Raw genomic sequence first — 26,398 nt, 5'->3', positions numbered from 1 at the left:
GGCTTATTGTCCCGCAGGACAAACAAGTGAAGTGAGCCAAATACTAGGTGCAGGTGGCACTGAAGAGAACAGATGTCTCTAATGAGTTTGTCAATAACTAAGTGTAAAGCAGGTGCACATCCTGCCAGCACATGAGGAGTCTCTGGGATCTTAAGCTCCTCCTGTGTCCCCTCAAGAGAGCGCCCTCCCTGCCCCACTCCTGCTCCCACAGCAGCCACAGGGCCCGGAGGCCCAGCAGGTCAAGGGGAGTGTGTGTGTGTGTGTGTGTGTGTGTGTGTGTGTGTGTCCTCGCAGCTGTTGTAAGAACGTTCTAGGCATCAGCTCTTTAGTTCAATATTTTTTTCTCTAAAACTCTATTTGCTAGATTAATCTTGTCCACATCAGCTCACTGTTCGTGAGGAAGTTTGGCTGGAGGGATTCCATTCCTTGGGAACCACAGATAGGTCCACAAATGCCTCAAAACACATCTTTACATTTTTTTCCTTTGAAAAGTGTTGATCTGTGTTTCAGAGGCTACTGTCCGTCCACGTGACGGTGACTGTGGCACCACAGGGAAGGGTGGTGCTCGTACAGGCTGCCGCTGGGAAGGTGCAGACCCGGGTCAGTGTGGAGAGAAGCCGGTCGCCAGGCTGCAGCCCACCACGGGCGTCATGTCCCATATCTGCAAGAGAGAAGGTGCCGGGAGGCAGCACTGGTCACCTGGTCTGCCCGTGAGAGCCAACGCTGACACAAACAGGCGTGGAACTGGGAAAGGGCCAGAGGACCTCATTCTCCTCTTTCAGTGCAAAACCGCCTCCTGACCCCAACAGTGATAAAACACTAAACGTGATGAAAGCTTTTCAGTAGTATCTAGACACCTGAAAATTACATCATAATGATGTTCTACTATACCTTATTATGAAATAATATATGTCAGAGTTTCACAACTCAAGAGTGGTACTAAGTATAAAACACTTACTTTCAGTTTCTGTGTTAGTGGGAATTCATGAAAAAAAAAAAAAAAAAGTATGGTTGTTTCTTACAACTAGAAGCCTTCTGCCCAGGATGGAAGGAAACTAGCACGGGAAGGAATGGCTCCAGCAAAGGGTCAGCCGTGGGATCAGCTGGGGAGGGGAAGCCCTGGGCTCGCTCAGCCAGATGGCGACAGGGGTGCCAGGCAAAGGGAAATGCCTTGGGAAGCGCCAAGGCCAAGGGCGTGGAAACTCACAGGCATGCAGTTTGTTACTGCGGATCTTCAAATGGCTATCAGTTGCTTATGAAAAGGGAAGATGAGGTTGCCAATCAGAAAGTGAGGCTGGACTAGAAATGTCATGCTCACTCGTAGCATGATGAGGGAGCATTCTACGCTGAGATCTAATTGGGACAATTATGGTGGTTACCTTTACAACGCGATCGGTCCCACAGGTCACCATCAGTCCCCTGGCAACATCCATGGACATATGGGAGATGTTATGTTTTCCTTCATGAAAGGTTGCTAGAGAAGTCCGACTAACAAAGAGAAGAGGGACCATTTAGAAGTCACCTGACTGTACCTAGAGCTGAGGGACACATTTTCTTAGCAACAGAAAGGAAATACAGCTGCTCTTGAACAACATGGATATGATGCATAGGCCCACTAATATGCAAATTTTTTTCAATAAATACGTACAGTACTATAATGTATTTTCTCTTCCCTATAATTTTCTTAATAGCATTTTCTTTTCTCTAGCTTACTTTGTTTTAAGAATACAGTATATAATACATATAACTTACAAAATATGTGTTAAACAACTGTTTATGTTATTAGTAAGGCTTCTGGTCAGCGGTAAGCTACTAGTAGTTAGGTTTTTGAGGGAGTCAAAAGTTATTTGTGGGTTTTCAATTGCCAGGGGTTCAGCACCTCAAATCCCCACATTGTTAAAGGGTCAACTGTACTTATAGAGCCTTCCATGTAGAAGAGAAACTGCCTGCATGAGATCACACAGTGTGGGCACGAGATGGCTGCAGGCTCCCAGACCTCTCTGGTGCCCAGGGAGCAGCACTCACCGACCAACACCAATGGTGCCCACTGGCTTTCCAACTTGGGCCTCTGCCAAGGTTTGCCCGTCTACTACTTTGAAAGATGACTCAATGGGAAGGGAACGAAAATGATGGTTCTGCCCTAGTGGAACTGCCTGAGTCAGGACAGAATGGGGAACAGACAGAAATGTCTGAACACAAATAGTTAAGAACTGATTGCTAGGTCAGATCTTGGTGGGGGAAAAAACCATTGGTGTCTAGAATTTTCCCAGTAATTAAATTTCCACGCACAGGTGAGCAAAGATGAGAGCATTCAATGCTTTTGGAGAGAACCAGCTAGCCACTGTGTCAGTGTGCACATGGCCTTGACCCCGCACAGCACCTTGAGTGCCGGGGGCTCAAGACTGGGCTGGTCCTAGCAACATCATTCCTCGCAGTTTTGGGGAGAAATCTGTCTTATGTTGTAAAGCTAGAATAGGATCCTCTCTTTAGACATCGTCTACGAAATTGGGAGACACAAACACGTGGGCAGCAGTATATCCATGTCACTTCCTGTTTCAGGCGCATAGTAAGACTGAGACACGCAAACACTCACTCCTCATCCTTGATGGAGTCGTAGCAGGAGTCACACATGCGGACCTGGAACTCAAAGCCCATGACGGGGTAGCTGGAGCGCTTGCTGCTGCACTTCCCGCAGACGGCCTGCCCGCACTTCCTGCAGTGGTGCTTCCGGGGGGGAAAAGGAGGAGTTTCACTTTTGCTTTAATGAACGGGGTTCCCTTCAGAGCAGGGAAACGGATTGGAGTGGGGAAGTCTTGCCTTGACTTACAAACATTCCAAGTTAATGTAGCAATTAACAGCCAAAAAGTGGGCAATTGCAGTATTTGACAAGGATTTCCACACACCTTACTATATTGGTCAGATACTGCTTTTTGTTCATTCATCTTGTGTCTCGATGTGAAAACATATAAAAACCAAGTTCAAGTTCACTTAAGAGCCCAACTGACTAGAGAGTTCAGGATGGAAAAATCTATTCCTATGTCAAAGGAAAGTTAAGAAATAAGGTTTTAAATGTAATATGCCCTCATTAAGAAACCAACACCCATAATCAGATGTTTTACTATCTCTTTTAGTCTTTCAATTGTGACTCTGGAAATAAGCTTCAAGAACATCCAAAATAGCCCAGTTATTATTACTGATTCGGACATACTCTTTATACTGAAAGAACTGTACATTTCCTCTGCTATTAGCTGTTAATCATAAAAGTAAAATTAATCTCTTCATGTTTCCTTTAGAAGTAGGGACTTCTTCACCCATCAATTACATTGCACTAGTTTCCACCAGACACACATTGTTAGAACTAGCTAACGAAACAATTCAGGTGCCATTTTCAGAGCATTAGAAAGTTTTAAGTGCTAAAATAATTCCTGCATTGCCTGACAGTCTCATATTAAACCTTGCAGGTTAACAATTTTGTAAGTAAAATCAAAGTTTATTACCACACACAAACTTTAGGCCAATCCTTCATAGAGGTGTAACCAGTAGTAAAATGAATAAAATCAGCATTCCTTTTTACTTACTTGCACAAATTCATATTAAACCTGAGTGACTGGTTACCTTTAAGTCTGCTATAAAAATCCTATATAATAAAAGGGTAATATGCAAATTGACCCTAATGACGGAACAACCAGAACGACCACTCAACCAGTCACTATGAGGTACACTGACCACTTCTTGGTCCCTTTCCCTGGCCAGCAAGCTCCCATCACCCAATGGCAAATGGGAAACCGAGGGTGGGTGGCAGGGGACGTGGGCGGCACCAGGCCAAGGCCCACGCCCCGCTGGTTGCCCTGCACACACAGTGGGAGACCTGTAGCAGGGGCGGGGCCGGCAATTGGGTGGGAATTGCTGACCTCTTGGTCCCTCCCCCTGGCTGGCAGGCTCTTATGGTGGGGGGAGGGGTGGTGGTGGTGGAGGGGGGGGGACTGGCCGCAGGCAGCCAGGGAAGATGGCCCTGATCACAGTCCAGGCCTAGGGACCATACCTGTGCATGAATTTCATGTGCCAGGCCTCTGGTATATATATATATATATATATATATATATATATATATTTGTGGAACTTTAGTATATGTGCATACCTAGTGAGAAGAACATCTTTGAAATCTATAGGCTATTTTTAATTTAAAAAACAAAAATTGTACTTGAAATATGCTTAAAAATATTATACATGCTTACTAAAAATATTCCAGGTAGATTTATGTGGAACAATTCAGAAATAATCTAAAATTATTAGAGCCACCGTATTCCAGTGAGGACTAAATTGTTACTTTTTATCAGTTTGTGAAAGCATGAGGCTTGTATGCTCTAATTCATTCTAATTTGGTGCTCGGCTAGTATGAAACAGTGACCTTAACAACAGTCCCAAAGTGAAAGATCTGTCTCTATTTACCAGCAGGCTTGGGTTTTCTATGCATCCTACTCTTCCAGGGCAGGACCAGCCATGGACAGTTAGGGGACAGTCTCCAGTGCAGGACCAGCCATGGAGAGTTAGGGGACAGTCTCCAGGGCAGGACCAGCCATGGAGAGTTAGGGGACAGTCTCCAGTGCAGGACCAGCCATGGACAGTTAGGGGACAGTCTCCAGTGCAGGACCAGCCATGGACAGTTAGGGAACAGTGTCCAGTGCAGGACCAGCCATGGACAGTTAGGGGACAGTCTCCAGTGCAGGACCAGCCATGGGACAGTTAGGGGACAGTCTCCAGTGCAGGACCAGCCATGGACAGTTAGGGGACAGTCTCCAGTGCAGGACCAGCCATGGGACAGGTAGGGAACAGTCTCCAGTGCAGGACCAGCCATGGACAGTTAGGGGACAGTCTCCAGTGCAGGACCAGCCATGGGACAGTTAGGGGACAGTCTCCAGTGCAGGACCAGCCATGGACAGTTAGGGGACAGTCTCCAGTGCAGGACCAGCCATGGACAGTTAGGGGACAGTCTCCAGTGCAGGACCAGCCATGGGACAGTTAGGGGACAGTCTCCAGTGCAGGACCAGCCATGGACAGTTAGGGGACAGTGTCCAGTGCAGGACCAGCCATGGACAGTTAGGGGACAGTCTCCAGTGCAGGACCAGCCCTGGGACAGGTAGGGGACAGTCTCCAGTGCAGGACCAGCCATGGACAGTTAGGGGACAGTGTCCAGTGCAGGACCAGCCATGGGACAGGTAGGGAACAGTCTCCAGTGCAGGACCAGCCATGGAGAGTTAGGGGACAGTCTCCAGTGCTGGACCAGCCATGGACAGTTAGGGGACAGTGTCCAGTGCAGGACCAGCCATGGACAGTTAGGGGACAGTGTCCAGTGCAGGACCAGCCATGGACAGTTAGGGGACAGTCTCCAGTGCAGGACCAGCCATGGGACAGGTAGGGGACAGTCTCCAGTGCAGGACCAGCCATGGGACAGGTAGGGGACAGTCTCCAGTGCAGGACCAGCCATGGGACAGTTAGGGGACAGTCTCCAGTGCAGGACCAGCCATGGAGAGTTAGGGAACAGTCTCCAGTGCAGGACCAGCCATGGAGAGTTAGGGAACAGTCTCCAGTGCTGGACCAGCCATGGGACAGCTAGGGAACAGTCTCCAGTGCAGGACCAGCAATGGACAGTTAGGGGACAGTCTCCAGTGCAGGACCAGCCATGGACAGTTAGGGGACAGTCTCCAGTGCAGGACCAGCCATGGGACAGTTAGGGGACAGTCTCCAGTGCAGGACCAGCCATGGGACAGGTAGGGGACAGTCTTCAGTGCAGGACCAGCCATGGACAGTTAGGGGACAGTCTCCAGTGCAGGACCAGCCATGGACAGTTAGGGGACAGTCTCCAGTGCAGGACCAGCCATGGACAGTTAGGGGACAGTCTCCAGTGCTGGACCAGCCATGGGACAGTTAGGGGACAGTATCACTGGCCCAGGAAAGGTCTTGCTCATTATTACCAGTGATGGTCATATCAAAAAAAGTATGAATTAACAGCACTTCTAGAGAAGTATGATTCCAAACAAAATAAGAAGTACACAAATGACAGAATGCATGATTAACCCGGTGGTGACTCAAAGTTGGCTACGTACCTGCCTCAACCCCAGTGTCTTGGTGTCCCACATCTGCTTTATGTTCCAGAAAAAGGGCTGCTCACATTTCTGGCATGAATCACTTTCTAACCACTGAGGAGCCTGGGCGGAGAGAGACAGAGCCAACGTCAGCGCGGCCGCATGTTCACACTGGCTTTTCAGAAATCCATACGACAGTTCTAAACATAATTGAGTTAGCATTTTAAAAAATTCCCCAATATTTTATAGCTATTGCCATTCCCACTGCTATGTCTGTGTTCTGAGTAATCATTATCATTTTAGTAATGTTTACAGGATTGCTCAATTTTCAACCTATAGATAAGAGGAAGTTATTCAATTCTCACTTGAACTCTTAGAGTTGTCTTTGTATATTTCTTTTGTTATGCCAAATTTGTTTGAAATTATTCAACCAGTTGAGCAAAAACCCCTTTTTACAGAATCTGGCAAACAACCACTTGAGGCGCATGGTGGGACCACAAGGTGGCTAACAGGGGAGTCCCTCTGGCTAGGCACCAGGTCAGACAGGTTTTCCACCCCCCGCCCCCCAGCCTTGCCTGCTCCTCCTCTTACCTCTTCTCTGCTAACATCCATGTTCCACACAGCAATCCCACCATCCGAGGAACAGGAGACGAGCTGCCTCGTGAGCTGAAGGTAGCACAGCGACTGCACCCGGTCACTGCAGATGACACACACCAGCACTGGTCTCAGTGTGGGAAACAGTCTTCATGGAGGCGCAACTCCCTCCCCCGTTAGAATCAGCCCTTGGCCTTTATCACTGACTCTGGTATGGGAACATGGATTCTGGTGTAAACTACCTGGCATTCTGTAACTTACTATAAGAACAATAGTTTCTATAAAACAAACACTACTTTCAAGTTAGTCACTAAGAACTGCAGGTCAGAGATGAGATGATGACTACAGTTTTCTGGACCAATCACCATGATTCCCTTGTCAGGTGCACAAGATTTACCTCCTCGTTCAGACACAAAGAACAAAGGAGGTGAAACTGCCTTGCCTGAACCCAACCATAACAAGTGGTCACACACTACAGAGATTACTGGTACATACATGCTCACATGTGCACACACACACAAGCTCACAGTTCATATACATGTTCGCACATGCTCACAGTGCCCCCACACACATTTGCTCACACATGCTCATACGTGCACACACACACATGCTCACATGTGCATACACACATGTACACAAGCAGATACCATGGAGGCTCTGGGAAACAATCTCCTGGCCTGTAGGCTCATATAGAGAATGTTTCCTTGGCTACTTTTCGGCTTGACTCTGGTTATAGTAAACGGCGACTAAATAGCCAACAAAGGGGAAAGGGTTCCTTTTCCTTTCAAGACTAGACGGCAAGAGCCTGAGTATTACACTGTCATAGCAATGGCCATACGACTACATCAAACCACATGTTCCTTCTTAATTAAATACATTTTATAATTTAAGAAAATGAGTTAGGCATCTGATTGGAGAATAGCTTAGCTTAGTATCACATTACACACACTCTCCCATGGTCAAAGTCCGTGCCTGAGCTCCAGGCCTCAGCAGCTTATTTCAGTAAGGTGACTCACTGGGAGAGACATGTGGGGAGTGCCCTTTGGGCCAAGGAGGAAAAAAAGATCCTGTGCTCTTTATTTCCCTTTTGGCTACAGAACACCAGACACTCAGGACTATCAGAAAAGCAGTTAGAAGTGGACCCCGTCAGCCCTATCAAATGGTTGTTTTTTAAACACTAATGTTTCCCCTGCTTTCCCTAAACTCAGGTTCTCTCCCAGCCCCAGAACAGTCACGCACTGGTGGCCCTGGAGCAGGAGCGTGCGGCCCTTCCTTCCTCCGATGTCCCACATGATGATGCTGTTGTCAGAGGCTCCAGAGAAGAGTAACCGCTGGATGGGGTCCCACCAGAGGCAGGCAATACTACCTGGGGGCAAGGGAGGGAGGGAGAGAAAGGAGGGAGGGAGGGAGACAGTAGGAGGGGCAGGGAGAGAGAGAGGATTGGTTAAATATAACTCCATGTCAGGGCACACACATTTGACAGCTGAAGACCCAACCAGCACAGCTGAGTCTTTCAGGAAACGTGTATCTTCACTGTACAAAGGGCCATTCAACACTTCATCACGAGTCATGAGAAGACACAGTACATCCACTCTCCTGGTCATAAGACTAAGATCTTCAGTTGTACATCAAAGATGTACAAAAGGGCAAAGATGTTCCAATAAACATTTCCTTGTTCCGTACCACAAAATTACAAAACAGCTGTTGAAAAGATTATAAAAAACTTTTGGCCCTAGCCGGCTTGGCTCAGTGGATAGAGTGTCAGCCTGCGGACTGAAGGGTCCCAGGTTCGATTCCGGCCAAGGGCACATGCCTGGGTTGCGGGCTCCATCCCCAGTAGGGGGGCGTGCAGGAGGCAGCCAGTCAATGATTCCCTCTCATCATTGATGTTTCTATCTCTCTCTCCTTCTCCCTTACTCTCTGAAATCAATAAAGAAATACATTAAAAAAAAAAAACTTTTGAAAAATATAGCCATTGACATTTAATGAGAACAGGCTGTTAGGATTACTGTGGTCATCTTATAGAAGCTAGAAAGCTAGACTACTGCAGATCTCTGGGACCTGGCAGGCGGTTTACAGCCCGAGATGCTGATGTTTGAAAAAATTAAGTGTCTCGAAGGAAAGGTTTGCAGGTATTTCAGAAATTTGGGTAAAAAATTCAAATTGGCTAAACTTATCAAATTATGTAACTCTTGAGAAAATCTTTCTTTCTACAGATTTCTCTTTCAACAGAACTCTTCATTATTCCAGTGACTGTTGCTTACCTAGAAGAAAATGATTAATAAACTTAATAAAACTGAACCAGTCATAAAGCTCATAATATTTTTTGTGGGTATATAGAAAATGAATGACGCCATATTCAAAGCAAACAACACAAGCGGTTTCCCACAGAAACTTAACAAAAGTGTGTGTGTGTGGGGAAGTATTCCGCAAAACTGGCTTCAGGCATAATTTTGTATAAACCCTTACCCTGTTTAAACCGATGCCCCACACATTTTAGCTAGAGGCCTAATAGCAGACAAACAGGATCTTTCTATACAGACACGACTAAGCAGTTTCCAGAACCCACTCTAACCTAGCAACCTGGAGAACACTTATGAGGCTGGAGTCATGAGACTCTTAGTCATAAACGGAAAGAGGTGTCCTCAGGGGCTGTGCTTTCCTGCCCACGTCTACTCTAACCTACTGTTCTTTCTCCTTTTTCCTCTTCAAGGTCCCTGTCTGACAGACTTGATTTCACCTAAACAGATTACTTAGGCAGCGTGGAGAACATTTAATTTGTTAGACTTAAGACACTATTTTCACAAAAGTCCATCATTAATTCTTTTTAACAATCCCCAATTCTTCAATCTAAACCATATGGCCTCAAAGCTTCTAATTTGTTACCCAATACAGCCAAGTGCGTTTTAAAACACTTTCTTGGAGTCTTGCCAACTCACTGCACTGTAGAAATAATGAAATTCCACCTGACCTTTTTCCTCAGTCCCTACCCAGGGGAGGTTTCCCAAGTAGAGGCTGACCCAGCCCATACATTCCTTTTCATTGTATTGATCCACTAGTCCTGTTCAGTGTCCTAGAAACTGGCAATTTAAAAATAATAACATTCTTGGAAAGGTTTTACCATTTACAAAAAATTTTAAAAGGTCTTCTGAAAATAATTTCATTGAAAACGGTAAACAAAGGCTACCTTCACTTAGCCTTCACTCTTTTGAGATCTGAATCCCCTGTCTGGCCAAGCAAATTGAAATCTGACAGATCATAGGGAGGTGATCATTCATGAAACCACAGGGCTGAGAACTAAATTCGGATGCCCAAATTAGGTGGGAAAGCTGTGGGTGAGGACGCAGACTACCTTCATGTCCTTTGAGGGTTGTGATAACTGAGCAGGTGTCCTGTTCCAGCTTCAGCAGGGTGATCTGTCCAGAATAATCGCCAACAAAAGCATACTGGGTATCAAAATCGTATCTGTGGGGAAGCAGTCAAAGATCTCCAACACAATCTATCTCAAAGTTGTAAAGTAGAAAATGTTCTCTTTAAAGAGAATAAGCACAAGCCCAAAACTCTGAGAAAGGAAATCGCCGACTGAAAATCATGCAAGAAGAAAATAGTTTTAAGCTGGACTCATGGAGAAAATTAATATTTAATCATTCAACAAGAATTCATTGAATATCTGTCATTACTCTAAGCAATATTTGGAACTTGGCAATAAAAAAGGTAACAGCTAACAGAGAAGACAGACATGAGAGCAAGTAGTTATAATCAAATGATAATAAAACGCAAAAAAAGGTGAACTACTCAGTAATGAAAAAAGCAAGAAAGAACTGGAAGAAAATGGCTATTTGTGAAATATCTCTGGAAATAATGTAAAACTGACAGCCAATATGGACATGACCCATCTTTCCTTTGGCCTAGATGATTTAGCTTTAAGTGAAGAGGGTGGTTCACTTTAAAATTGCTGTGGAGAGTTCATTCAACCAAAAGGCAGTTATTTTGGGCAATAGTAAATTTAAATTTTAAAACTATATTAACTTATCACTTTCTCAGTGACATTATGGTCATGTAAATTTGTGGCAAATTGGTAGTTGACACACAGTAGGATACTACTATTTAAAGGTCAGAAGGACAACTGTGGGCTAGGTCATGACTGTGGTTCTGTGCCAATTTCTTCCAATCCATATGAAAAGCCTAACTCGGAACAGAAACACTTAATTAGCACATAACGTGTCTGAATATTTTCCTTTGTTTGATTCTAAAGTGTATGGTACTAATTTATATGCTTATTTTAAATATCTCATGTTCTATGTACATTCATTTGTAGCAAACATTTTCTATGAAGGCTTTCAATGGAAAAAAGGAATTTTAGTAGGCCAGATGTCCAACTCTGCAAGAGAACTACTGATGCTGACAGTCTTGATCTTGCCGGCACTAAGATACACAACTACCACTGCTAGCCTTAAGCAAGGGCGAACTCCACGTGAAAGGTTCCATTTACCAGTGAAAAAATTTTAAAGCAGGAATTCTAGGGATGCTGAGGCACCTTTGAGAGTATTATAAGAATTATGAACCCTCTCTATACACAAAAAAACAACTATAAAACTTATAGCCCATTTATGAACTCCAGAGTCATAAGCCTTACTGCATTTATATTCTACTAGAGGCCCAGTGCACAAATTCATGCACTGGTGGGATCCAGCTGCAGGGGAGGGGCTGCAGGCATTCCGGTCATTCCACTGTTCGGTCAACTTACATATTACCCTTTTGTTATATACGATTGCAGGGTCTGTAAATAACCAATTACTAGAAGATCAATTCCTTTTTTATCTTTATACAAAAAGTCTTTTCTTTCACTTTGAAATGTAAAGGAATGAGGGGACTTTGCATTAATGAGGGTTGGGTTTTCCAAGATTTTGTATTAAACGTACAGCACTTCCCAGCAGGGAATGGTAAGTCACGCAATTATTTTTAATAAACCAATTTTATACCGATAAAGGTAAATACAGCAAATTTTAGATCTTGTGTAAAATATCAGGGATCATTCAGTCTTTGGATCTCAATTAACAATTTATTCCTTTTTTATCTTATTTTTTTTCTTTCTTTTTCACATTTTTTCTTTGTTTTGTTTTTCATATTTTTTATTCTACTTTTTGGATGTTTTTGTCAATCAACAATTTATGATCAGAATAGAAATTAATCATTGAGACAAGGAGGCGAAGGCCTAGCCCTTCAAAGGATACTGCAAACACGAAGCCCAGGAGGGGAAGAGGTGCCTCCCGAGCATGTCCCCGGTCCGGGTGCACATCCAGCTGACACACTTGTCGTGACCGGTACTGACCACCCACTCCGTGGCCAAGCTGAAGATAATCGCAGACACCCGGTTCTGATGAGCTGTAGGAACAGAAACGGAAAGTCTGCGCCCTTCAGGAAGAAATGTGACCTTCAGAATTTAATCTCGTGGGGTGAGAACTGAGGCTGACGGTCTCAACCTGGCTGGCCTGGGGAGGCACAACATCCCATCATGGGAATGCCCGACTGTGAGCGGGTGTCAGATAATCTGCCCTTCCCTGACTCCCTATCACCAGCTTCCCAGGGCCCAGCTCTCTGCCTGCTACATGGCAGACAGTCAGAAGCTACCAATCGTTAAAGAGTAATGCTCAAGAGGGATTCCAATAATAGATTAGAGAACAGACTTGTACTTTGCTCTAAAAAACCCTACCTACCATTGAGTTCCATATGGAAAGCAGGAGTCTTCTTAAAAGAAAAAATTTTTTTATTGTCCATAATTTCAGTGTTTTGACCCTTTAGAAAAGACTTTGTAAACAAGAGCAACTATAGTTTTCTGTAATTGAAAAGTAGTGTAAGCAATTTGTGTGTAACTTTTTACTATTTATAAAGACAAAATATTGTGAAGTTCTATATTCCAAAATACCAAAGTAAGAGCAGAGAATGAGGAAAGTGTTCTGTCTGTGACCTAACTTGTGAAATATCTGTGTTTGTAGATTAACTGTAAGCCACTAGGGCAGTGACCTGTCTACTTCATCTGATACAGCACCTTGCATGTAGCAGGGGCTTAGTAAATGCCCAGGCAGATGAATGAAGTCTGAGGCTAGACAGAGAAACTTCTAACTTGCTCTCAGCTGTACAGGCTGCTTCAGGAGCACTGAGGAACTCTCTTTCTTATAAATTAATTAGAAAATGACTCTGGGAATATGGGCAAAGCATGAAACAGACATGCATAAAAGATGAAAAGGGTTAACATTAAATACAGCTTAAATAATTTTTAACTTGAGAACTATTTTGACTATCAAACTGGCAAAAAGCATTTATAAAGAGTAATGCTGTAAACATTTAAAGAGCAGGCGCTCTCAACCACCATTCACAGGATTGCAAAATTTGCACAATTGCTGGAAGAGGTTTGCAAATAAATCTAGAGCATTAAAAAACATTTTAATGTCTGCCCCAGTTACTCTACTTTTATGAATTTGTCTTAAATAGAAGTAATTAGAGTCATAGTAACAGTCAAGGACACACACACACACACACATGTATATACATAGATATGAAATACATACACTCACAGATATATATACACATACTAGTACATCCACATACACTATCATGTATGTTAGTGAGTGGGCGATATCAAAAAGCAGCAGTACTCATGTTCAAAAATAGAGCAATAGTTAAATTTAATCTGATACTTTCACCCAAATGGAATCGTATACAAAAATTTAAATATTAATAAGCAGGAAAAGAATGGTAAGTAACTTCAAAGAACTAATAGCCTCTTATTTAATTGAGGTAACAAAACTAAAAAGTTAATATGAACACCTACATTTTTATTTTATTTTATAACTTTATTTATTTTTAAAATCTTTATTGCTGAAAGTATTACCGTATTTTCCGGCGTATAAGACGACTTTTTAACCCAGGAAAATCTTCTATACGCCCAGTCGTCTTATACGCCGGAAAATACGGTACATATGTCCCTCTGTTTCCCCGCATTGACCCCTTTTAGCCCATTGACCCCTTTTAGCCCGTCCCTGCCCCCCTCCCCAGGACTTCACCAAACCTACTTTTGATCATATGAGATGGTGTCCTAGTTTTGTGTATGCAGATCTACATGTATTATGTAAGCAAATGTGTGTGTGTGTGTGTGTGTGTGTGTGTATTATAATTACCTGGGTAAGTCTTGATAAAGTTCATTTTATTAAAATCTTCAGAAACATGAAATTCCTAAAAGCAAACACATGCAATAAGAAAATAGTCATGGTTTTAAAAACAACTGGAATTTAACTTTCAAAACTAAGTGAAATCCAAAAATAGCTATCACCAGACCTGGGACTGAGATCAGCTACAGAACAATAACGCGGACCTGTCCTCAGGCCACCCTTTGTTTTGGGGACCAGATGGAACAGAGCCGCTGACCAGCACAGCATTTCTATCCAGTTCTTCCGCAGTGAAAGCTTTGAAGTCCCTATGCTTCTAACTGCAAAGGAGGCAACTTGCTCATTTTTTCTCTCTGGGCTACATCAAAAATTCCTCAGATGATATATATAAAGTGAAAGTATAAAAACCCATTACTATCAGAGCTCTCAACTATAGTGAAAATAAAACATAGGGTATTCCAAGTAATGTAAGGGGAAAATTATACATATTTAATATACAAATACACAAAAAAAGGACATTAAGAGGTTGTGGGTGGGTTTCTTCTTATACTCTTGCATTTTCTAAATTGTTACAGACTGTGTAATAGTTTATAACTAGGAAATAGTTAAAAGTATACGCTTAATGAAAAAAATGAGCTTCAACACAAAACCAAGAAGATGAACCTCTTTAAAAAAAAAAGCCCTAATAAAAAATTCTATTGACCAATGCTAAATTGATAAGTTTTTAAGGCTCTAGGTAACATGGACTTTATAAATTGTTGACTACTCAGACTGAAAAAATATATACATAAATTCCTTTTTCTCCATCCTGGTTTTGCAAACTACAAATATGTCTTAGCGTCTTAAGGATACTAATCTGTATTCGGTGGGAAATCAATAGATCAATAGCTAACGAATGGTAAGTTGGATTTACATTGCCCCTTTCCACTGAAGAGCTATAAGGGTTTCTGTAGGCTATCCTATTATTGATGTCCTTGAACCAGGAGCCACAAGAAGGGTCCCTAAAAAAAGAAATGCTCAACCATTGCCACCACTGGAGAAACTATTTGAGGCTTGCAGTTCATGGCTCCCTGTTATATTTGTATATGCACATCACCATTATATTCCTATAATATTTTCAGAAAAAGAAGAGTGAGAATGTTGGCTTTAACTACTACATAATGTATTTACAGCAGCCCCAACTTCATAGGGCATAGAACTCATCAAACCTTAACTCTGTAGCCCCCAAGTCCTTACAACCTGCCTACTGCTGGATGGACTGTTTAGGCAGAGAACCTATCTTTGTACTGGCTCTTCCCTTCTCGGCCCAGAAAGACCATAAACAATAAACATGAACTGAGGAAGAAATAGAAAATCTGTAACAAGTGAAGAGATTAAATTAATAGTCCCAAAAACTTTCCACAATGAAAAACCCAGGACATCAGGTGGTTTCTCTGGTAACTTCTTCCAAGCTGCAAGTCTGAGTCTCTTACTCCTCAACAATTAAACACACACACACACACACACACACACACACACACACACACACGAACGGGCAAAGGACTTGAATAGGTATTTCTCCAAAGAAGATATACAAATCATCAACCAGCAACTGAAATACTTGACATCACTAGTCATTAGGCAAATGCCAACAAAAATCATAATGAGATACCATTTCACACCTTCTAGGATGGCCATAGTAAAAACAAAACAAAAACAACAGAAAATAACAAGTGCTGGCAATGATGTAGACAAACTAGAACCTTACACGTTGGTGGTGGGAGTGTATAATGGTACAGCCACTTTGAAAAACAGCTTGGGGGTTCCTCAACGAGTTAAAAATAGATTTACCATATGACCCAGCAATTCCACTCCTAGGTATATAGACCCAATAGAATGAAAAACTTAAGTTCACACACAAACTTGCACACGAATGTTCATAGCAGCATTATTCACAATAAAAAAAGTGGCAACAACCAAATGTCCATCAACTGATGAGTGGATAAACAAAGTGTGGTCTATCTACATAATAAACAAACAAAAAAAAAGTACTAATTCAAACTACAATGCAATGAACCTTAATATATTACTCTAGGTCAAAGAAGCCAGACATAAAAGGCAACATGTATTATATGATTCTACTCACATAAAATGTCAGAACAGACAAATCTCTGGACTCAGAAAGTAGATTAGTGATTGCCAGGAGCTGGGGGAGAGGGGGCCCTGGTGGGGGAGAGTGGGGAATGACTGCTAATGGGCTGGGGTTTCCTTGGGGGAGGGGGTGTGATGAAAATGTTCTGAAATTAGAGAGTGTTAATGGTTGCATAATCTTATGAACATACCACAAAACCACAGAATTGCACACTTTAAAATGGTGAACTCTATGGTATATGAATTATGTCTCCTTAAGAAAAAATGTGTATTTACATATACACACACACAATCTGACCTACAAAAATACCTATAATAAATTAAAAATGTAAATATGTGATCCTTCACCAAAGATACCTTATGACACACACACACAGGCTCTCCATCGCACCCTCCTTGTCCTGGCCTTCTCTGTGGTTCAGGGATAGGGGCTGCATGGAGACTGTGCCTTGTGCCTAGCCTGTGCACCCAACCATCCATCATGACAGCATTCTGAGTTCCACAAAACTGGTTTAAAATTAAGCACTCATTAAAATTAATCCATTCTGCCCTGGCTGGTTTGGCTCAGTAGATAGAGCATCAGCCTGTGAATTGTCCTGGGTTTGATTCCGGGCAAGGGCACATGCCCGGGTTGCGGGCTCGATCCCCAGTTGGGGGTGTGCAGGAGGCAGCCAATCAATGATTCTCTCTCATCATTGATGTTTCTATCTCTCTCTCCCTCTCTGAAATCAATAAAAATATATTTTAAAATAATAATAAAATTAATCCATTTTTAGGTCTAACACCTATACTGAATTCAAAAACTTTTATGCCAATCAGGCATTTATTGCTAACTTTATTTAAACTGTCCAACAGACATGAACATGGGGAGGTTGATATAATACATACATTCTGGAAAGTACCTACCATGACGGCTCCGTTATCCTGGCCCACAAATATCCGCCTGCTATCATGATGGTAAGTCATAGCTGAGCAAGGAGCTACCAGAAAGACAAAGACCACATTACAGCAAAGCTAAGCATTGTGTCATTGTGCAAAATTCATTATTAAAAAAGAGCTATATGACTGAGGTTAAAAAAAAAGAGGGTAAAAAGGTTTTATAAAAAATAATGATGTAAATTGAAAATGCTAATAAAGTTCTGTTATTTTAGTTTAAAATTCTTACACAAGATTATTTTTAAAACTTTGGGTCAAGCGATCCAGCCTGAAGTTTCATCTGACTGAAACTCCTACCTGTTTCTGGAAAGGTTTGGGGACCAGTGCTTACAGTGGGTGATCTGCACTCCAAACTCAACGGGTCATCCTGCCCCCGACCCCCTTCCCTATCACAGGTAAAAGTAGCTGCGATCTGTGGAGAGGGGTTCCCGGCACAAGAATTCCCATTCCAAGGCATATGTGAGAAGGCTGGAAAAGCCACTTTGGAATTACTTTTTTCCCCTCAATGGCCAAACAATGTTCTCTTGTGCAATGACATCCAACCCCAGTGTGTAGTCCATGAAGTTGTGTGCATACTTTTCTTTGTCCACAGCAGTATCATGTGACTGGGTAGCACCTGCTTCCCTCCAGGTTCTGGCTACCCTTCTAGACAGCAAGGGCCAGAGAATGAGTTTCAGAAAGGAGTAGCTCCACCTTGTCTCCTTCTGCTACAAATCAGAATTAATGTGATTTAGAAGAGGGAGCATTTGTAAAAAGAATGTGTGGGTTCATTTCATCCTAAGAATTGTAATTGCCCAGGAAGGAACCATAACAAGGAAATAAATGTGTGCCAGGAAAAAAACAACCAACTTGAGTTTGCTTTGAAATAAAACTTCATATGAAAAAGTAAGGAAAAAAAAAAAACTTATACGTGGAGTCACCATTTGAAAATTGTTTAATTTGAAGTTCTCTCTCTACAATGGGCTGGTATTCTCCACCAAAGGTAGAGAATAAACTATAAAACAGTACTGGATTGTACTCAAAGGCAAGAACACAGCTACCTGCGTGACCAGCTGATGGAAAGAAACTGTTTGAACGGCAAAGAACCATCTAGCAGAAAGGCAGGTACTGCCTTTGCCTGTAAACAGAACAATGAGAAGTGGCAAGAAGCCTGTACCCCCTTAGTCCCATATTGCTGTTGAAACTGCAAAGAATGATCATGTTTAAGAATTATAACCACAAAGATGTATGTATCTTCATACACAGTGCTCTTTAATAACCATGCATAAAATTATCACTGACAAATCAAATCATACTTTGATCATTACAAAGATTCATTGTCATCATTTTTACTTTTCAGTTGGTACTAAATCTTAATGCTTTAAAACTTTTCAATTCTTTTTATGCCTAACCCTCTAACAAACTACTCATAAATATGTAGGAATGCAAAAATTACAATGGGCTGAGTTATTTTATGAGGCTATAGAATTCTGAAGTTTAAACAGAAAGCTTTCCTAGTTTATTTGTTTTGTATATAAAGATGTCCTGGCTCTTTTCCCTAGAAGACAAGCTTCTAGTGAGATAAGCAACACAATTTTTTTTTTAAGTTTGGATACTCACATAGTTTTATAAACAAAATACAAATCTGTGGCCTTTTAAAAAGGCATCACTGCCGTCCCAAATAGTATGCTTCAAGTCTAGTTTTGTAAATAAAGTTTTTGTTTCTTTGTTTTTCTGCAACACAGCCAGGCTCCTCCTTTTAGCCTTGTTTATGGCCACTTTCATGTTCCAAGGGCAGAAGGTTGAAGAGTTGCCACGGAGACTGTTTGGCCTATAAAGTCTAAATATTTACTGTCTGGCCCTTTCAGGAAAAGCTCATGGATACACCCCATACCTGTGGTGGGGAGCATAGTTTTGGAGTCAGACAGGCATGGATTGGAATTCCAACCACAAGCAACCAATGTAACCCCTCTGGCCTCAGTTTCCTCATCTACTAATGGTGAAAATATCATCTACCTTCCCAAGTTGCTGTGATTATTCATAAAGTGATGTTATTTTTTATAAAGGCATGAGGCACACAGTAGATACAGGAACTAAGAGTTACCATTTCTCTTCAGCTAAAGCAGATTCTGAAAGTTATCTGTTATGGGAGGAAACTTTCTGAAACATAATCGGACCACATAGAGCAATATGCTAAGGTCCAGCTCGTTGATCACAGTCAGGTCACAGGAAAAAGTCTAAATTGGTGGCTGACCACTAAAATGTCCTAAATTGGGTAATCTACAGATAGTTTTAAGAGCCAACATGGCACTTTGCTTCTCCTATTTTGAATTTATTTTTAAAATGAAAGTCATCCTAAAATAGACAAGCAATTATTTCTCATAATTCATTCATTGTTTTCTTCTGGCAATGTTCTGCAGTTTTATCAGCAGGTACATCTCCAGATGGATGCAATAAAGAAGCTTCCAGAAGCAACAAGCCAAATATGTGTAGACATAAACATGCGGGGTCAGCCACCAACAGCAGAGATGCTGGGCCTGTTTGTTCCAGTTTTTACTGGTCTCTGCAGCCACAATGTTCTGGGAGCTACTTCCAGGAGGTACCATTAAGCCAAGTTTGCAAGGGATGGCCAAAGCCACATGCCCAAGACCTCAGAGCCACGGAAGAGTACTCACTTCTACTGCCACTGGAAGTCTAAAAGAAACCCCTTTTTTGGATGGGTAGAAGGTGGGCTCAGAGGCCCAAGATGTCCCACCCACCTCTGATCCCTGCTCCCAACAAAATCCCAAAGTGAATTTATCAAATGGGTCCATGAGCACCTTTATTAAGACATTGGTCCTTCGTATTTCAGAGGAGTGACCAAGGTTATGCAGCCACAGCATACGGAAACAGGAGATACTACTGCTGGCTCCCATCAATGTGATTGGGTTTTCTTCTAGTGCACTCCATATTATAAAGCTTTATGGTGCCTTTCATAATAGTTATCTCTATAGCAGTAGTCCAAAAAGTCTACTTCATTTTCACTGAATGATTACCAAGACAGAGAAGCTGAGGAGGCTGCCCAAGCTGCAAGGGGAAGACAGAACAAATGAAAATCCTGACAAACCACTCGTGTTTTGTAGTAACTGACCACAGGGCCCGGACAATGCATGTTCACGGGAATAAAAGTGCAGGTGCCTGGGAGGGTGGCGCACGCTGACCGTGGGAATGTGCTGAACAACGGGCTACTCTGTGTGTACAACAACTCCACTGCCTCGGCGACAGCTCTCAAGAAAGTTGTCTCCAGTGTCTGGAACAACTGGCAAGAGGTCTTTTTAGGAGAACTTCATAATGGTCTTCAGGAGTAAAACCATCAAGCATGCCGCACAGCCTTTCTTCTTTCCTTCTTTTCCCAGGGGGCCCTCTAAACACTGGAACACTTAACTGAGGAAAATCCCTTATTCAGGACCAAACCACAAGGAAATGAGCAGCTCTGGATGCTTCTGTGTGGCCATTTGGGACAGCAGGGCTCAACCCCAGCTGGGCCTGGTGGGGTCCAGGCATCCTCCACAGGGCTCTCTTTTGCAGAAAGGATGGAGAAAGGAAGTGGGAGAGGATGGTGATGCCGCTTAGATCTGCATGACGGGCTGGAACTTAAATGTAATTTTATGGCACTTTAGCTCAGGGCTGTCTTAAAAACCTCAATGCAAAAGACTGATCTAGATTTATTTTTAGAACACATTTAGCTCCTGAGAAAATTCTCTTTTTAGAATGTGCAGTACTTTGGACCAAATCTCGCACTGGAACCCAGAGGTTTGTGAAAAGGTTGGGCACAAGGCTGGTTATGAGGGCACAGAATGTCAGTATCAGCTACTACTAAGTACTAAGTCACTACTAGTTTAAGTTGGCAAAAATTAAGGAAAACTGGGGTTGGGGTTGGGAGGGGCATGCCCCCTCCTCCCGCCGCCGCCCACAGTTTTGCTCAAGGTTGCTTCAGTTAAGCCAGTAGACCCAACTTCCTTAGCAAAAGAAAAGCAGTTTTCCTGCAGTTAGGCACCGCCAGTGGGAGGGATTAGACAACTGAGAAACTCATTCTGAAATCTAGCAGCACTTTTTAATAGACATTTTGAAATTTAAATCACCAAAGACATTACAGACATGTTCACCGAGTGAAACAGTTCCCTACTTACAGGCCATGGTGTGGTAAATGCTGGGCCAGTACTGGCCGCTGTCTCTCTTCAGCCATACTCGGATGGTTCTGTGGAGGAAAGAAAAAGCACACAGTAATTTTATCTTCTTTATGCTCCTGTAAAACTTACTTATTTTTAATACTATGTCCCAGCTGACCTTAAACACATACAGGGGTGGGTAAAGGTAGGTTTACAGTTATGAGTATGCAAGTCAGAGTTAATAGTTATTGTATTAATCAGAACCTGCATGTCTTTTTCCATACGAACTGTAAACCTACTTTTGTCCACTCCTGTACACACACACATTCACCCAGTATATAGTACGTTTCTACATATAGTACATAACTACATATATACGTGTATATATACATACATATTAAATATGGTTACATATAGTATGACCATATGTAGTAAGTTATGTAGTAGTTAGGACTCAGGTTTGAAATAACTTTAATGTATGAAAAATACTCATGATATAATGATCAACATATAAAGAAACCTGAGCATTAACTTGCTTTTCTTAGTAAAACTGAGTGTGAACTTGGTCGCCTGACACCTGAGCCAGTGAGGGGAGCCGTAGATCTGCGTGGAAGGGGACGTTCCTGGAGAAGCAGATGTGTGGACAAAGCAGAGCCCAGGCCAGGCTGGCTCAGCGGAACTCCCAGTCTCCATCCCTGGGAGGAAGCCATTCCACCCCAGGCCTCGGGGCCCCGCTTTCATCAGAGAACACACAGGAAGACCAGGAAATCCGGTGCATAAGGCAGGAAAATGACAAATCGCCCAAGTTAAATATTTCGGCTTATCGCCTCAAGAACAACAGGGAATACTGTGACCCTGACACCCTGGCTCGTCCCTTCGCAGAACCGCCTCACAGCTCTGGGCCTCTTCCTCTCCTGAACCCGAGGCCTCCCGCTGCCCCCAGTGCAGCCATGCTTTGTCTCTGCATGACTCCTGTCTTATGTCCCTTGCTGTCAGCGCTGCCACCATCATCCCTGCATCCCTAACAGCAACACAGATCCCGGCACCCAGCCAGCACTGGATCACTGTTCACAACCTTGAACTAAAATACATTAAGACTAAAGTTGACACTGTGTGTGTCTGTTCTGATTGAAGTTTAAGACAAGTAAAACTGGTCCAGGAGGATACAATGTTTGCTCCCGGGGGAGGACAGAATGCAAAGGAATATGAGGGAACTTGCTAGGATGATGAATGGCAAGCTGTGGGGAGATGGGTACATGGGTGCCTGCATTTGTCAGAACTGGTCCAATCACACTGAGGAGCTGTACAGATTACTGCATAGGATTAGGCTGTAATAAAAGAAAACAAAGACTAGATGTTGACCTTCAGTCATCAAGATAAATCAGATGATAAATCAGATGACCCAGCAGCACAGTGGGCATGACGCTGTTTTGTATGTGAAGTGCATACGGACTTCCTGTAGGAGCAGGCATTTGCACAGCACGCCTTGGTCACAACAGGACCTTTGACAAGCTGAATGGCTCAGAATTTTTCTTTATATCCCACCCCTAATCACAACAGGTTAGACCAGAAATGGACGTCTAATCCCAGGTGGATAAATCGGTTCCTTCCCTGGGAAATTGAAAACCAGGAGAGAAAAGATCAGCGTGTCTCCAGTACTTGAAATGGCTGTTTGTGGTCATATGTTTTGCAACTGGGACTGGAGGATTGTGTATATCAAGAAAGGAGAAAGAACGAAGCTGACCTATAGAGAGAAGCAGGAAAGAGCTGAAGAGAGTTGAGGTGGAAAATCCATCACGCCGACTGCTCCTGAGGCCAAGCTATGACCCCCAACATCCTTACTATAAACACCCCCAGTGGCTTAACCCAGCCTGCATTATTTCTGTTGTTTGCACGTACTAATATACTTTGCATGAGACACCAAGAAAAATCCCAAATACAGCCTCTTCATTCAAATACCATTTAACAAGGTAAGATAGTCAGGCAGGCTTTTTCTGAGGTACCTATATTGTAACAGGATGTTCTAGAAAGTCCACGTTCGCATCCAAAATTAAAAGACAGAGAGAGGGCGATCAGACTAAAGCATGTATGAACAGACCTTTGATTTTTACAGTTTGTAATTCAACATCTTCATTCAAAATGTATCACTCTTTGAGGTAACGTTTAAACCACTCCTGTTACTTGTCAGTTCTTGGTTACTGTTCATGACTACTTGGCTTTCTTCTTTCACAAATCTAAAAGATTATAACTTTTTCATAATATGCCTCTTTCCAGTTCGGAATCATTTAAACCAAGTTACGAAATATTTTTAATGGCATGGGAAAATATTCACAACACGATGTTAAGTGAAAGAAAACTGATAAATGCAGTATAACAACTTTATTTTAAAATGCAATCTGACCAAACCCCTAGATCCAACTACCACTTTATAGGAAATACAGAGAAACATAATAAACACTAACACAGGGGTGCATTTAGCAGAAATCGAGATTGCAGGAAAGTCTATGGATAAATGACCCAGTTTTTTCTGCAAATAATTTGCCAGGGAGGAAAAAAAAAAGAGATATAAGACCAGCCTGTGATTAAAGAGGTTTAAGAGGCATATCAAGCAACCACAATGCACAGACTTATTTGGATTCTGAGTCAATCAAACTGTTAAGTACACATATGTCATTATGAAACAAATGAAAATATAAACACTGACTATATATTTCATTTTTTTAAAAGGTACTGTTCTTTAGGTGTGATAATGGTGTTGCCAATTTTTGCTTGTTTGTTTTTTAAGAAGCAATAATTCCTAAATAAGACGCTGGCCCTTGTTCTCAGCATGCCCAACACAGTGCAGCTTCCTCTCAGGTTGTCTGGTCCACCTTGGACATGACAACTAGCAGCTGCATCTCCCGAGGAGCTGTGCATCCCACTGCCCTGTGCTCAGAGCCCACCAGGGGTTGGCCGTCTCAAATCAGGGGTCCAACCGACCCAGACCCTGCATTCCAGGGAGATGTGATCCTCAAGTGGCCCAATAGGAGGAGCTCAGGTTATATTTCTAAGCCGTCCTTGCCCACCAAGAACTTTCCTCTCCTGTATCTGGGCACATTGCAGGTTGGGTACCACTGCAGGACGACTCCCTCATCAAAAATAATGCAGTAGAAGCTCACAAGGATGATCCCTAGGCCTGAACTACCAACACTATATCACACTTTGTTGACTATATTCTATGTCACTTCACATAGAACGCTTATGGATACATCTTATTACTTACGTTCAACATAGGGGATGCAGCCAAAGGAGTTGCAGTAAATGAAAGGCCAATTTCCCTTGAAACATTAACTCTGATCAAGAACTCTGCTCCATTTCCAGAGATGGAAAGGCCAACCAAGGCACTTGAAGGTCAGGGCGTCACGCAGCGCCTCATCAAGTTCACTGGCCTTCACTCACACAGGATCACAAAGGGGTTCAGCCTGTTAGTTACCTATCTGTTAGGTTTATTTAAGTGTGTAGAGAACAGAATGCTGGCGCATTGTAACATCCTTCAAATCAACCCCAAAGTGTGGATCATGAATTCGCAGGGAGCTCAACAGAGGACTCAATAGAGATAGAGGACTCAATAGAGGTCACATGCTCTTCCCTGTGTCCCCTTGAGAGAAGAGCTGATTCAGACAATAAAGGAGTCTGCTGTGAGCTGGAAGCCTTAAAGGTTGTCTGTTCCAACCAATCATCTAACTTAGAAAAGTCAAATTTTAATTTCATGCAGCATTAGAATATTTAAACTAGCCCAAAGTCAAAGTGGAACCTGCCTAGACCCCAGCATTTCTGAAATAGTATTATATCCCTTGGGACAAGCATCAGTACTACAACTTAGTCTGTATCCAGCTAATACACTAGGAAATTAGCAAGACTTAAGTTATTTCTTGGGGTGTTTCATTTAAAAATTGTTAATCACATCCAGGCTGAGAGAAGACCAACCTTGCTTAGGAATCAGGTTCCAAATTGGGAACTCGACCTTGACAGTCAGCTCTACCTCTGTATTCACACCTTCTACCTGGAATTCCCTTCCTTCAGTTTTTCAAGCCATAATCTTTCCCTTCCTTAGACAATGCATTAAAATCTCCCACTTCCAAGATTAAGTAAAAACAATGTTAAATTTGACCCCTAACACTCTAGCACTCCCAAGAACCTAATGAAGTTGTGTAATTACTACTAAGTAATATAGAAATTTGTTTTGTGTTTTCTTCACACTATGTTTCACTGGTTTAATAAATGGTTGTAAAAACAGGCTTAAGTTTGGCTGCTTATTAAAAAGTTAACAAATTTCACAGACACAAAAAAATTTACTATTCAGTAAATTGGAAGCAAAATCTATTAAAAAAATTGAAAGCAACACAATAATACAGTCTAGTAACATTTTACAGGAGCAAACTATTAAAAACTCTAGGATGATATTAATAAACTATATAATCACTAAAGTGTTAAGATCAGATGGCTTCGTTTAAAAAAAAACACAACACACAATATATTCCACCTTGATGGATATCTAAGCCACTCTCTCTCTACTAAGATAAAACAGCTTAACTTTTCCTTTAATATTCTGACAACTTTACACCCACTCACCTAAACTCATTTTATGTTTTTCTTGCTGCTTATTCTATCCATATTTCTAGTGGACAGATTTTCTTTGATATTCCAAGACCATGTCTCTCTGAAAAAAAAAAAGTCTTCTCTTAAACCAAAACCTGAGGAACATGGTCATTCTGTGCCCAGCTCTATTTTTAAGTTATTTTAAAACAATAGTCTGATATGTTTCCAAAAGGCACTTAGAAAGGAAATGTGTCATTTCTTTCAGGGCCTACATAAATGTTTTCCCAACTTCCCCATGCTGTTAATATTCCTGTAAAGAACTCTACCACCAACCTCCTTGCCCTCTAGTCAGAGAAGGTCAGACTCACATGTAGCTGCAGTATCTTCCATGGGGAGACAAGGAAAGGCATCTCTATGTAATGTTATGTATACACTAGAGGCCCGCTGCACGAAAATTCGTGCACTGGGGGGCGGGAGAGGGGTGCCCCTCAGCCCAGCCTATGCCCTCACAGTCAGCGACCCCTCAGGGGACATCCCGCCACCACTGCTCTGCTCACCAGCCATGAGTCCGGCTTCTGGCTGAGCAGTGCTCCCCCTGTGAGAGCACACTGACCACCAGGGGGCAGCTCCTGCATTGAGCGTCTGCCCCCTGGTGGTCAGTACGGTGTTCGGTAGATTTGCATATTAGCCTTTTATTACATAGGATAACTACAATGTACACACACCACTACCATTCCTTGTCTACTGATGTTCAGCATGGAAGATAACCCACTTATTTTCTAGA

At 42.5% G+C, this 26,398-nt stretch overlaps 1 protein-coding gene across 2 annotated transcripts in view; it reads right to left on the bottom strand.

The window, feature by feature from the left end:
* Positions 1–258: 258 nt before the first annotated feature.
* WDFY1 (WD repeat and FYVE domain containing 1) overlaps positions 259–26,398 on the bottom strand; it is a 35,054-nt gene continuing 8,914 nt past the window's right edge. The window contains exons 1-12 of one of the 2 annotated variants that reach the window (XM_054722902.1): positions 25,648–25,741; positions 21,058–21,125; positions 16,880–16,953; positions 13,856–13,910; positions 11,912–12,062; positions 10,030–10,142; positions 7,917–8,043; positions 6,675–6,780; positions 6,105–6,206; positions 2,594–2,724; positions 1,380–1,488; positions 259–661 (exon numbers count right to left, since the gene is read on the bottom strand). In XM_054722902.1, the coding sequence (XP_054578877.1) occupies positions 602–661; positions 1,380–1,488; positions 2,594–2,724; positions 6,105–6,206; positions 6,675–6,780; positions 7,917–8,043; positions 10,030–10,142; positions 11,912–12,062; positions 13,856–13,910; positions 16,880–16,953; positions 21,058–21,064 (1,035 nt within the window). In that variant the 5' untranslated portion in view covers positions 21,065–21,125; positions 25,648–25,741 and the 3' untranslated portion in view covers positions 259–601. Of the gene's footprint in view, positions 662–1,379; positions 1,489–2,593; positions 2,725–6,104; positions 6,207–6,674; positions 6,781–7,916; positions 8,044–10,029; positions 10,143–11,911; positions 12,063–13,855; positions 13,911–16,879; positions 16,954–21,057; positions 21,126–25,647; positions 25,742–26,398 lie in introns of those variants that run through there. The other variant, XM_008145101.3, reaches the window with a different exon arrangement.

This window comes from Eptesicus fuscus, chromosome 11, assembly GCF_027574615.1.
Source record: "Eptesicus fuscus isolate TK198812 chromosome 11, DD_ASM_mEF_20220401, whole genome shotgun sequence".
Taxonomy (NCBI): Eukaryota; Metazoa; Chordata; class Mammalia; order Chiroptera; family Vespertilionidae; genus Eptesicus; species Eptesicus fuscus.
The sequence above is the reverse complement of the archived record's forward strand: the minus strand, read 5'-3'. Positions and strand labels throughout refer to the sequence as shown.